A 14,503-nucleotide genomic window follows, 5' to 3' on the forward strand; every position below is an offset into this window, starting at 1 on the left:
TCGGGGATTAGAGGCTGGAGAAATGAGAAATGCTATTCTGTGGCTGGTTCCCCTTCCTCCTAGCACAGCTTAGGCTGCACAAGAAAAAGGAGGAGAAGAAGGGAAAGGGAAACGGAAGGCAAGGGGAAAGAGAAGAGTAGGGGAAGAAAGAAAATAGAGGCAATGAGACGAGCAAAGGGATCCTGGCCCCAGGAGGGCCATGTTAGTCTGGGGCCAGCAGAGTCTTCCCTCTACCTGCCTCCACTTGCTTCATCTTTCCCAGAAGGCAGGTGGGAGTAGCCCCACACCCTCATTCCCTCCTCCAGAAGCTTGAAGGCGTTGTCAGAAACAGTTTATCAGGAAAAGAAACAAAACCCAACACCAGGATGTCTTTTTGTCCAATAGGAGGGATATAGAGAGGCAGAGAGGAGGAAGAGGGGCAGGTGAAGGGGGCGGGGGGGAGGTGGAAAGAAGAGGGCAGCAGGAGGGCAGGTCTCACCCCCTCCTTGGCCACCAGCAGCTGCTTCTCGGCATTTTGCTTCTTGATGTTGTAGTACTGTACCTCCACCTCGTGTGTCAGCTGCAGCCACTTCTGAAGGGCTTCTGGAGCATACCATGAGCTATGTGATTCCAGCTCCTTCTCTGCTTTCCTCAAGGCCTCCCGGACCTGTGCAGCCAAGAGGATGTGAGTCCTTACTATCACCAAGACCCTCTCCAGAGCCTCTCTATGATGCTTCAGAGCGCTTTTCTTCTATCTCATCTAAGCTTCACAACTCTCCCAAGAGGGAGAAAGGGCAAGGATTATCCTCTTTATTTTATATACAAGAAACCAAGTTTGGAGAAGGAAAGTAACCTACTCAAGGTCACACAGTCAATAATGTCAATCAACCAAAATTCAAATGGAGATTTTGTTTGTTTGTTTGTTTTTTGTTTTGCCGCCAGACTATAGCATTCTTTTCTCACATATTAGCTGCCTCTCCTGGTCATACAGCCAATCTCATGAATCGTCTTCTTTCTGAGAGCTGGGTCTGTTCTTGGACTCAAGACATCACAATGTGGCAGTAAAAGCACTTCGTTGGGAGTCTAGAAATCTGATCTGGTCCCTGGGTCTATGACTCAACTGGCTGTGTGACCATGTGCTTCCTAAAGCAGATCTCAATCAGTGTAAGGCTTTCTCCCATGCAAATACAAACTGTAAGTGAAGGGGTGATCTCAGGAGAGAGTGAGCTCCCCATCATGAGAAGTATGTAAAAAGATCATGTCAGAAAGACCTTCAAAATGATTGCTACTCCAGAGGGGGTTTGGCCTGAATACTCTCCAAAGTCTCCTCTAGCCCAGAGACTTTGTCTGTGATTCTCGCATTGAGCTGGTGTGACAGGTACTCTCTACAAGGCAAGAAAACAATATGCAAGCTTATACCTAACATGGGCATTGCCAACAGAGGCCAAAATATGGAAGGACCACTGCATAAGCAGGTATTTCCTGACTTACTTCTCAGCAAGGAGCATAAAATGAAGCAGATGGTCACAAAGCACTTAAGCATGAAAGGTCTGAAAGCATATACAGAATCCATTATATTCACTGAATTCCTTCCATCTCACCCAGGCTACCAGTATAAATGATCCCCAACTCCCCCATGTGAACGCTGACTTTTAGTTGGTCAGAATCCCAGAGAAAAGGGATTGAGGGCAGTCTCATGCCCAACTTTAGCCAGTGGGGAAGGATCCCATAGAGGCCTGAGGTCCTCCCCTGAGCCTAACATAGACTGGGAGGGCCTTAGCTAAGGACAGAACACTTCATTCCTCTGAGAGCCAACGAGAGGACCAAGCTTCATTTGGTTTTTGTTCCTTGAAAAGGAAACTAGAAAATGGCCCACTCCTGGCTTTATAGATTTAAAAAGAGGAACAGATATCTTAGAGACTGATACACCAAGTCTGGAAATGTAGGATCAAGTTCTACATTAAAAGCAGTTGAAGGAATGGGATCAGCTAAGGGGGGAATGGAGAGAGAAAAGAGAGAAGAGAGAGCAAGTAGAGGGAAGTGTGACAGTCAGGGAGGCACACGAACGAATGGGATGGCCAGACAGGTTCAAAAACTGTTTGTGTAATGAGTAACAATTACAAAACAGGGAATAGGGGGATGGGAGGCAAAGAGACAGAGACAGACACATCCGTTTTCTTTATTGAGCATTTTACTACGCTCTGGGGCTGTGCAGGAGAATAGGCAGCTAGGCCAAAGAGTGGAATAAAACCTCCCATAATGTTACAATGCTTAGGAGACAAAGCATTGCAAGAAGAAGGGGACCTGCCTCATACATACCATCAGTCCTCCCCTCAAGAGAGCTGCAAAACTTTGAAGCTATGAGGAGCAGGAGCCCAAAGAGCTAACTTAAAAACCTCCTAGTGGCAGAAATGAATCTCTCATCGTCTTTCAGGGCTGAGGAGAAAGAAATCCACCAGATCTCAATAAAAAGTCAGGAAGGGGCATGCCTGCAAAACTGTGACAAATGAAGCTTAGACCAAGTCTTACTAAACTACCACCCAGTTCCAACATATTTCAGTCTCTCATTGGCTTGAGGTGATCAGATCCTCACCTGACATACCTAACAGAACCCTATAGCTGATGAAAGATATAAAAATCACCTGCAGCCCCTATTATTTGGGGGGGGGTACTTCTTTTATTCTTCTAGAATGTGGAAGGTTACATGTATGAACTTGGAAAGTGAGAGGTTCTGACAGCCTCTATTATTTTTTATGCACATGGTCCAGCACTTAATAACAATAGATTACTAGACATGAAGAGAGGCAGGAAAATATAAGCAATAATCAAGAGGAAAAATAAGCAGTCCCATAAGTGATCCAGATGTTAAGTGTTACCAGTCAAGGACTTTAAAACAACTGTGATTGAAATGTTAAAGAAAATACGGGAAAAGATGGACACAAAACATGAAAACATGGAGATTCTGGATAGGGAATGAGAATCGATGAAAGAGTAAAGTGGGCATTCTAGAAAAATACATCTGACAACAGGATTCCACTGGATGGGCTAAATAGCACAATGTTCTCGGCAGAACACAGGATTAGGGAGCTCGAAGATCAATATGAAATAACCAAACCAAAGCACAGAGAGAAAAATAGAACAGGACGAAGCATACGAGACGTGAAATAGAGTTAAAATGTCTCATATAAATATGGGATTCCCAGAAGGAAGCAGAAGCAACGTGTGTGAACACTACAGAGAATGTCTATTCCGCAGTTGTTGGGTAAGATGCTCTATATGCATCAATGAGGTCAAATTGATTAATCATGTTTACATTTTTCATATCCTTACTGATATTTTTGGCTGCTTATTACTGAGAGAGAGAGAGAGAGAGACTAAAATCTCTAACTTTGATTATGAATTTATCCTTTCAGTTTTTTTAACTTTTGCTTTCTATATATTTTTAAATTATATTATTAGGTGTATCCAAATTAAGAGTTGTTATATATTACTCTTTAATTCACACATTCATCATAAGTGAAATGTCCATTTTTGTCTTTAGTAATACTTCTTTCTCTAAAGTCTACTTTGTCTGATATTAATATAGCTACCCCTGCTTTATTTTGCTTAGTGTCTATCCTAGCGTTCTCATCCTTTTAGGCATTTTTAACCATTTTGTATCCTTATATTTAAAGGCATGTCTCTTGTAAACAGCATATAGTTGGGTTTTGATTTTTATCCAGTCTGACACTCTTTGCCTTTCAGTTGTTTTGTGTAGTCTGTTTACATACATCAACCAAGTCTCAACACATTCTGAAAGGACTGAAACCATACACCCCATGTTCTTTGACCACAGCAAAATTAAACTGGAAATCAATGAGAAAGATACATAGAAAAGTCCTCAAGTGTTTGAAAATTAGGCAACACACTTCTAAATAACCATGGGCCAAAAAAGAAATCACAATGGAAATCAGAAAATATTTTGAAGTGAATGATAATGAAAATATGAAATATTAAAACTTGGTAAATGCAGCTAAAGCAGTGCTGAGATGGGAATTTATAGCTCTAAATGCATGCATTAGAAAAGATTAAAGGTTTAAAATCTATAACCTAATCTTCCTTCTCAAGCAGCTAGAAAAATAAAAGCAAGTTAAAAAAAATTTTTTTAAGCACAAGACTCCTACCCTGAAAACTTACAAAACACTATTGAGAGAAAATTTTAAAGACCTAAGTAGGTGACAGGATAAACAATGCTCATGAATCAGAAGAATTATATAGTTAAAATGTCAGTTTTTCCCCCAACGTTAATGTACAGATTCAATGCAAAAACAATAACAATCCCAGCAGAACATAGTGTAAAGGAATGACAAGCCAACATGGAATCGCAAAGAACCTAGAATAGCCGAGGCCATCTTGCAGAAGGATAAAGCTGGAGAACCTAACACTGCCTTGTAGGAAAATGTGGGATAAGGATAGACAAATAGACCACAAAACAGAACAGAGTATCTACCTGGGAAAAAGCCTTGATATCCTATCTCATCTTATACACAAAAATTTATCTGAAATAAGCCATATCCCTAAATGTGAAATGTAAAACAATACAGCTTCTAGAGGAAAATTTAGGAAAATATCTTGGAGTTAGGGAAAGATTTCTTAGGTCACAAAAAGTACCAACCATTAAAAAAACAAAAAGATTGAGTAATTGGTCTTCATTAAAATCAAGAACTTCTGTTCATTAAAAGACAGTATGAAGAGAGCAAAAAAGTGGGCTTCCTAGGTGGCGCAGTGGTTAAGAGTCCGCCTGCCAGTGCAGGCGTCACGGGTTCGATCCCAGCTCTAGGAAGATCCCACATGCCGCGGAGCAACTAAGCCCATGCGCCAAAAAAAAAAAAGAGAGAGCAAAAAAGCAAACCACAGTCTGGGAGAAAATATCTGCAATATATACGTGTGTATATATATATATATATATATATATAGACAAAAACACTTACATCCAGAATACATTTTAAAACTCTCACAAATCAATTAAGAAAAAAGACAGCCCACTTTGTAAAATGAGAAGAGATTCCCAAATAAAGTAGTCAATAAATTAATGAAAAAGTATTCAATATTATTGGTCAACAGGAAAATGAAAATTAAAATCACAATGAGGTATCACTATATCCATACTAGAATGTATAAAATGAACAGGCCTAAAAATACCAAGGTTGTAGCTCAACCAGAACTCTCATGCTATTGCTGGTGGCAGTACAGATTGATACAACAATTTTGGAAAGCTGTCAGTTTCTGATAAAGCTAAATATATAAATGCTCTATTACATATCCAACAGAAATAAGCGATGTCCACCAAGAAGGTTCATAAACAATGTTATTGATAAAAGGAAAAAATAAAACAACCCTGCAAACCACCCAAATGTCTATTAACATGAGAATGGATAAATAATTTATAGTGTACTCATACGTGGATTAATACGCCGCAATGGAAATAAACCAATTATCACTGCATGCAATAACATGGGTGAGTCTCACAGACATAATGTTGAGCGAAAGAAACCAAACACAAAAGAATACATACTGTATACTGCTATCTATATGATGTTCAAAATCAAGTGAAACTAACCTGGCTGAGAGATTATGGCTGTGGTTGCCTTTCGGGTGGAATACTGACAGGGAGAAAGGGAGGCAGTGTGAGCCCCCTGGGTGCTTAAGAGGTTCTGTATCTTGATCTGGATGGTGGTTACACAGGTACGTGCATATGTAAAAGCTTGTCAGCTGTATACTTATGATTTGTATATTTTATGTAAATACCTCAATTGAAAAGGAACGAAATAACTTATCACTTGTTCTTCACTGTCCTTTGACAACCATGACCATTTTTTGCAACTCTTCCACTGCTCTGAGCCGGACCTTTGGCCCCTGCCCTTTCACCGCCCCCCCCCCCCACCCCGGGGGTGTCCAGGGATTTGTAGACTCTCCTACCTGCTCCAGCTCCTCCTCAGCATATTTCTGGCGGCTCCGCTCATTCTCAGTACCCTCCCGCAGCTCCTTCAGCCGCTGGGCTTCCTGCTTGGCAAGGTTGATCTCATCACGCAGCTTCTTCTCCAGGTGGACCTTCTCCACCTCCACTGTGCGGTGCTCCTCCTGGGCTTTGTGCAGCCTGGGGGGCGATGCAGGGAGCTGGAGAAGGCCAGGCAAGGGGGTGCCAGCCAACACACCATGAGGCATGGCATCCAAGAGGAAGATGAAGGCTCCAGCTCTCAGAACGTATTCTCCCTACTCTGCTGCCTGCCTGCCTCTGAGGCAGCTCAGGGCCAACAGAAACCACAGTCATTACTGTAATTCTTATGTGGGCCACGTTTTTGCTGCCAGTAATAAAGGCTAGGAAGCTAGGTTCCCGGGTATCTGAATCCTTCCTCCTAAGGTGTCTCACATACTCAGATCACAACAGCTACTAGTTTACAAGGTATTTCACATTTGTCCTCCCTGCAGATAATGATATATTGTAACATGATCAGCCTGGGACAGCGTATGGACATGAAGGCTTAGAGAGGGGAATTAACTGCAGGTAGAACTGAGACCAGAATTCCAATCTGTATGTCTTCAAATCCCACAGTAACTACCCTTATACCAAGGTATCTGGAAGGTGCAATAAATGTGGAATACCCTGCAAGCTGGACCAAAGACCCAGAGAAACCTGACGGCTGACGTATGACTGGGGTGGTGGCACTGGGGAGACTTCAGGAATTTGAGAAAGGAACTACTGAGCTGTACCTCTTGGACTCCTGAGTACCTGTTCCCAGAAGCACAGAAAAATGAATTTCATGCCAAAGGGCCTGGACAGGGTTTGGGAGAGCCCCCTGCTGCCCCCGGCCCTGAGTTCCCTTCCTCAGTATCTAACATGGTGGGTAAGATCTCAAGGGCACCAGTTATTATGAAAATATGCCCTGTAACCCCCACACAAAACCCTCCATCCACTCAACCAGGCTTCCTCCCTTCCTCCCTTCTTTCTGCCACATATCTATGCTCATTCATTCATTCATTCATCCATTCATTCACCAAGTACTTTAAGGTGTCTACTAAACGCCAAGTCCTATGCTGAGCCCTAGATACATGGAGATGAGTGAGAAAACTGTTCCTGCCCCTGAGGTACTCATGATCTAGTCCAATATAGACAAGTAAACAGATAGGTGCACACAGTGTGATAAGTTCTATAATAGAGAGATATACAAGGTGTTGGATAGGCCCAAAGGATGAGGTGATCAGCTCTGCCTGAAAGGAGTCAAGGAAGGTGAGGCCTGGGCTAGATCCAGAAGAAAGAGTAAGAGTTGGCTAGTCTCTCGGGAAGAGGGAAAGGACTTAGCCACTGTCAGGTCTTCCTACCTTAGTAGGAACCACCAAGTTACTGGGGGACCAGGATAGCAGGGGAAAGGGATGAGGAAGAAGACAAGGGATATATGGCTTAGACCTGAGGTACAGAAGAGGAAGGATAGGCTACCGAACAAAAAGGGCCCACAGAGAAGAGCACTGACCACTGAGTTAATTAAGTAGGTGAAACAGAAGAGGCAGAAACAAAATTCAACCTCTAAAAAAAACCCCAGGTCCAAATCTGTCAGTGACTGAAGTCTCAAAAGATGTGATGACAAGTAAGGAGGGAAGAAGAAAAATGCCTAGGCTGCAATCTTCCTGCTGACAAACTGCAGCCTTCTGACCACTTTGTCCCTGGAGAGAAAGGGAGTTGAACCTCCTCAAGGTACACAACAGGTGGCGCTACATGCACAGCTAAACACAAATCAAAGGCGCCATTTCCAGCCCCATCTCCTTGTGCTGAACATCCTCCTTTACTGTATTCTTCCGTGACCCAACGCTTGAAATTACACCACTAGGGATTTGATGCTTTACTGAAATATCATCCTCTCTGAAAGCAGCCTCTTCTGAAAAGCCTATGATATGCCTGTCTTCTCCATACAATAGGGAGCTCCTTTAAAGTAGAATCAAAACAGACGCACTTTCATAGTCCTAACAGGGTCTCATAGAGATGAAGTCAGTAACACTACCAGGTGCAGGAATACGCAAATAAAAACGGCACAGTCAAGACTTGTCCTACTCCGTCTTCTCCACAGAAGACTCAGCATCTTGAAGGCAGTAACCAATTACCATTACAAGTAAGACAATTAGGCAGCCTGACTGCGTGCCCTGGCTCTAAGCAGCTGTGTGACTACGGACAACTCTGTTCCCTGGACCAGGCCTGTTTCTTCCTTTTTAAGTGGGAATCAAAATCCCTGCCTGCCTCAAAGAATTATCTTGAAACCCAATGAAATCCTAACTGGAATGCACACGTAGACTTACACATATTCACCTAAAATATCGGGAACTCTGTAAAAAAGCTCTTGGGTGGCTGGCAGTGTAGGCCTGCCAAAGTAAGGAGGAACAAGGAGGCACGTGGGCTCTGGACACTGTCAGAGGAGGATATGCATGTGCACAGGTGCAAGCCTGTCTTTGGGGGGGTGTGCATTTGTTTCTCCAAGTGCCACAGTGGTCATTTAGCTCTGGAGGCCTTGGGGAGCAGGGAGGACTGGGAGCTTAATTTTATCCCCAAACTTGGAATGTCTCCTGCCTAGATTCTTTGCCTTTGGAATGAAAACAGCACATGTTTTTCAGACAAATGAAGAATGGGGACTGCCCACATAGCAGCATTTAGCCCCCAGCTGGAAAGGGGCCCAGGAACAAGGGGCCCGGCAAAGTAGTCAGGAATTGGGTCAAAGATAAAACTCCTCTTGCCTCCTAAAAGCCCCGCCCATGGAAATGAACCCGCTAGGGCTGCCTTTACTGGGGCAGCACCCAGTGCGTATCAAATCCCTAGCTTACTACTTACTGACACTCACCCTCTCTGAGGCTTCATTCCTTCAACTCTAAAATTGGGATAACAATACCTACCTAACAGGGTTGTGGTGATTAAAAACAATCAAGCATTTAAGTACTTAACAATACCTAGCTCTTAAGAAACCCTTTCCCCACCCCGCCAAAGAAAATAGTATCTATCATTTACAAATAACAGAAAAGAGCCAGACTTCATTTCCTTTTACATGGATTCCTGCAAAGACCTCCCAACTGGAGTCCCTAGGCTGTTGGAATAATTTTCTAAAAGACAGTCCTGAAGTAGGCCTCTCCTTTTCTCAAAACCAAAACAAAGCAAAAAAGCCAAATACCTACACTGACTCTCTATTGCCTTTTGCATCCTGCTAAACTTTTCCATGTGAGTCTGAAGGTGAGTCCGGACTCACTCTATACATTCAACCAGAGCTACCAGGTTACATCTTTCCTACCCATCTTTCAAGGCCACCTCCTCAGATTCCACATCTCCTGCCTCTGTGCCTTCCAGTCCTTGGAGCTCTCGTCCCATAAGCTGGTACTGAGTCACTGCTCCTTCTTAAATGTGAGCTTTGTGGCCCCAGGACCAGTGACTTCCCTACAATTCCCCGCACAGACCTGGTTCCTAGACATCAGGAAGTACTTAGGTAGGCTGACTGACTGGCACCTTCTCTTCGCAGCTATATCTTCTACAGTAGTTTCCAAGCCAGGTTTTATTTAAACAGAATCCCAGACTATGAGAGCTAGAAGGCCCTGGTACTCTCCTAGTTCAACCCCTTTATATTACCGATGAGGAAATAAGTCCTAGAAAGGAAAGGGATTTACCCAAAGTCATATAACAAGTGAGTACTCATGAGATTTAGATGAAAGCACAAAAGGCATCAGGAAGACAGATTTGTGAGGTTTCTTTGGGAAACAGAGGAGAACAGCTAATTATGTCTACTTCTTTGGGAAGGGAAGAAGTTCAGACAGAGGGGGGACGGAGGACAGAATGACCCCTAACAAGCCGTCCAACCAGGAAAGCTCAGGATCTCTGACAGCTCCATACTTCTCCCTCTGAAGCTCTGAGGGAGAAAAGATAGAAATAAGCTTCTGCCCTGGGGAGGAATACTTGCCTGTGCGACTGGAATGGCAGGAACCTAGGCTCTGACGCAGGTTCGGAAGGATGACATGAGACCCATGTCAGCAGGGTCTCATGAGCCAGACAGCCCACAGCTCAGATGGACACTGGACGCTCCCAAGGGCTGGCAACACCAGGGCCGTGGGGAAGGGACAGGGCTTACCTTTCCTGAAGGTCATGAAGACTCTGCTCAGCTCGGTGTAAGCCCTCCAGATCCTTCATCATCTTCTTCATGTGCTCCTTGGAGTAACGGTTCTGGATATAGGCAAACCAGCAGCCGCCCACACCAATAACAATAGACACCACCAGCATGAAGTCCTTGAGGTGATTATGGCGGGTCACTGCCGGAGAGGAAGGCACAGTGAGTCAGGGTGCCCACTGCACGCTTAGCCTTGCAGACTCCGCTGCATGCCCTCCTCCACGGAGCCTTCCCACTCAGGAGGAATTCGTTTCTCATCTTAGGCACACACTTGCCACACTCGGTGCCTATTTCTCTGCTAAGTCAAGGCCTACTCTGAAAAGGATGAGAGGCCTTAGAGCAATACAGGAAGCTTACTGGATCATACTTCCCTAATATTCAGTGAAGAGAACTAGTGCTTTCTCAATACACCCCAGCCATTCTGGGCTGTGATGAGCCCACGTGCCCAGATGGAGCGGCTTCTGCCCTACAAGGTAAGCAATGCTACAGTGCTACAGTAGCAAGAAGGGAGTGGCTGGTAAGGGTACAAAGCAGTGTCACTAGAGCCTGAGGACTGGCTGGAGGACTGAGGTTACTGCAGGAGCTGAGTCTCCTGGACTACGAGGCTATTCTAGGTACAAGGTACAAAGCCCAGAGCAGGTAAAGGTCTGCAAATCTCATCTACAGAGAGCATTTCTAGGCTGTGGCTCAACGCAGAGACCAGGTAGAACAGGAGTAGCATCAAGAGATTGGTACACATAAGACATTACATGTGCCAGGAACAGAGAGACAGATCTACCTCCAGAGAACGCCTGGCAGCAATTTGGTGAAGTGTCAGGGCCCTGGCCACCAGTGGGGTTCTAAGCAATGCTGGGTCTCCAGAGCAAAACTGAAAAGCTAAACAAGGAATAACATCAGAAGATAAGCGCAAAAGCCACGTCCCAAGAACTGAGCCAACTAGAAGAGGGGCAGTCCTGGAGCCTGAGATTGGTCCTGGTGTGCCAGACCTGGGCTCTGGGCCACAGCACAGGAGACTGAAGGAGACAACCAGGAGGGAAAGAGGCTGCTACTGTAGATCCTGCCTGCATTGTACTTCACTTGAAATAGAGCAGCTATGGCTCAGAGGGGCCCCAGACGAGGGAAAGGAGGTAATGACCTCCTGTGCACAGGGCGTCACCTGGTGTTGGGGAGGGGGAGGCAGGACTGACAGGATCTCAGTGCCCAGTAAGGACAAGGGGCTGAGGGGAATCCAAAAGGACCCAGTGGAGCCACCAAGTTGAGGCAGGGTCTAGACAGCAGGAAAAGACACATGTAGCTAAAATTCTACCACATGAAGCTGAGATGCAGTTTGACAAAAAGGGTTATATTCGTAGCTCCTCATTAAAAGGCTAAGCAATAGGGCATGGGAATGGTGTGAGATCAAGGACAGATTAGCACATTCTATTTCCATCCAAAAGAGGGGAGTTACTGGGTCCAGTAGCCACGTCCTTTACGTGCTTATGCCAGACTCTAAGGGAAAAAACTGAGGGTCCTCTAGCAGCCATCCTCTAGCTCCTGGCAGGTCTACACTTCCAGCCACACTCAAGTCCCCACTCTTCTGTCCCTCAGGTCCCAAGAAGAGATCTCTGCAGCACAGAGAGCTGCCTTCCTTGCTGGAACACACCTGCCCCCTATTCAGCCTCTACCAGAGGCTGGGGTACTCTTTGTCTCCCCTGTTTATTAAGGACTTTTCATCTCAGCTTTCCAGGGTTTCTCACCTTCAAAATCCCCTTTACCTTCCTACCAAAAGTCAAAGGTACTCTGTTCAAAGAAGACTCCATGCGGCCAGCACCCTCCCCCTATTATCTCCAACACTTCAAAGTTCTTGTGGGCATACAGATCGGGTGCCGATCTCTTCTATTCAGTCCCTCATTCTACCTTGTCTAGATCGATTTGAAACAAGGTCCCATTTTTTCCAGCTTCATATTTTCACCCAAATCATGAATAAAAATACTGAATGACCAGAGACAAGGATAGGATCCAACAGTCAGTCACGCCCTCTTCTAAGCAATCCTGTCCCACCTATCCGTACCCTCTGGATCTCTTCAGCCAGTTTTGATTCCACTTAAATATACGAGCATCCATCCCATATATCCCTCTGCCTTGTCAAATGCATAGCTGAAGCTCAGATATACTGCCTGTCATATCCCAGGGGCTACCCAGCTTGGTGGGAAGAGAGTGAGCCTAATATGGCTGATTTACTGTGTGGTCCCCACCGACGATCACTTGTCTACAGGCCAGTGCCCAGCACAGCCCTGACCAGCACACAGAAGGCATTCAATAAATATCTGTGGGACTGAGACTTCACTAATAAGCCTCAATGTGATATCTCCTTCTCCTTAATCCGCATAAGAAAAGAAGGGAAATAGAGAAGATATAAAATGTGTCAGGCATTTATATGCACATTTCAAATTCTCACAACCATTCTATAAGATAGAGTATTCCCATTCTGTAGACCAGAAAACTGCAGCTCCGTAGAGGCACTGACTTGCCAGAGTCCATACAAAGTGGCAGAGCTGGGATTCAAATCCAGATTTGCCTGACTGCATGGTCTTTCTGCCACACCCCACTTTCTCATACTCATGCAGCAGGTATTGTTTCTGCTTTATTACTTGCAAAGATCTCTCACCATGGAGATGCCTATAGCCCCTGATCTAGCCTGACTGCGACTCTAAGAATTCCAAGGCCTGAGTTCCCCCTCACTGCAAACAACATGCTGGGAGCTGACTGTGGCATTACCATCAGGACAGTGAAGGTCCAAAGGCTGAATGGCTGGGGCTTCAAGTTCAAACATAAGGCCTCACGTAGAGAAATTCTGGTTTTATCAAAGGAAGCATCTTGCACCAAGCACTAGGAAGTCTGGGTTCTATGCTTGCCTCTGTCCCAGTCTGTTATGAAATTCACTTCCCTCACCTGGGTCTCAGCTTCCTCAGTTATAAAATGCATTATCACAGAATTACTAAAAGCTCAATGCGTAGTTGTAAATGAAAGTGCTTTGAGATGTTTGGAAATATTTAGATGGGCATACCCAGTAGGTAATGAAGAATGTGGCTGTGGAATTTGAGGAAGAGGTAGGAGTTGGAGAAGTAGATGTGAGAATTGTCAGTTCCCTTCAGTGAGGCCCCAGGCTGAACCCCATGGTCCTAAGGGAATCTGTGATGGTTAACTTTATGTGTCACCTTGACTGGGCTAAGGGATGTCTGGATAGCTGGTAAAGCATTATTTCTGGGTGTTTCTGTGGAGTTGTCTTCATAAGAGATTAGTATTTGAATCAGTAGACTGAGTAAAGAAGGTCACCTTCACTAATGCGATTGGATATTACCCAATCGTCCTCATGCCACTAAGGGCCTGAACAGAACCAAAAGGCAGCTTGAGTTGGGACATCCATCTTCTCCTGCCCTCTTATATCAGCACTCCTGACTCTCAGTCTTCAGACTTGGACAGAGAGTCCCACCATCAGCTCCCCTGGTTCTTAGCCTTCGGACTCAGACTGAATTACACCACCAGCTTTCCTGGGGTTCCAGCTTGCAGATGGAAGGTTGTGGGACTTTTTGGCCTCCGTAATAGCATGGATCAATTCTCATGGTAAATCTCCTCATATATATGTCTATATACATATCCTATTGGTTCTGTTTCTCTGGAGATCCCTGACTAATACAGAATCTATAAACTATTGTGTCAGGAAAAAAAGAGGGGGAAATAGGGAAATCAAGAGTCTAGTCTATGCCTTATTAATGACGTACCTCTTCCTATCATAAACCCAGTCCCATTCTTCGACTCCTACCAGCTTCCCAGCCTACCACCGTTCACAGAGACCTGCCCATTCCTTCTCCTCTGAGCTAGGATTCCCTGATCAACACACTCTTTGGACAGCTAAAAACATGTATTATCTCAAGGACTGCGCTGTGTGTTTTTCAGCTCTCATATCAGTCACCTTCTGGTAGTCTGTGAGTTCCTCAGAGCCACAGCACAAGGCCTACTTATCTCTGTAGCCTCATACTTAGCATAGAGCCTAACCAGAGCAGGTACTCAGCAAAGGTGGAAAGGAGAGATAAGGGGAAGAAGAAAGGGAGGTTTTAGCAGGAAAGGGGAGTTACAATATAAAGTGCACGCAGAAGGCGAATACCAGCTTCTGCGATCAAGAAGAGTATGGCAAGCTGGCCCCATAGCCCCTACAGGAGCTCAGTTCTCAGAATTCACCTCGTACCAGGGAACACAGCCACGGAGAAACCCACAGAGGTTTCATGAGAGCAGACGTGGCTGGCTAGGTGAACAGAACTAACCCAGGGAAGCTGGTTAGGACCCGGGGAGCCAGAGGGTGGCAGAATTCCCAGCCTGAG

The 14,503-nt window shown here is 45.0% G+C and overlaps 1 protein-coding gene across 7 annotated transcripts in view; it reads right to left on the reverse strand.

Moving 5' to 3' along the window:
* STIM1 (stromal interaction molecule 1) overlaps positions 1-14,503 on the reverse strand; it is a 196,241-nt gene that overhangs the window by 10,205 nt on the left and 171,533 nt on the right. For all 7 annotated transcript variants that reach the window (XM_057747449.1, XM_057747445.1, XM_057747451.1 and 4 more), the window contains 3 exons: positions 10,110-10,287; positions 5,938-6,115; positions 479-646 (listed from right to left, as the gene is read on the reverse strand). In XM_057747449.1, coding sequence (XP_057603432.1) covers positions 479-646; positions 5,938-6,115; positions 10,110-10,287 — 524 coding nt within the window. The remainder of the gene's footprint in view (positions 1-478; positions 647-5,937; positions 6,116-10,109; positions 10,288-14,503) is intronic.

This window comes from Hippopotamus amphibius, chromosome 9 (assembly GCF_030028045.1).
Source record: "Hippopotamus amphibius kiboko isolate mHipAmp2 chromosome 9, mHipAmp2.hap2, whole genome shotgun sequence".
Lineage (NCBI taxonomy): Eukaryota > Metazoa > Chordata > Mammalia > Artiodactyla > Hippopotamidae > Hippopotamus > Hippopotamus amphibius.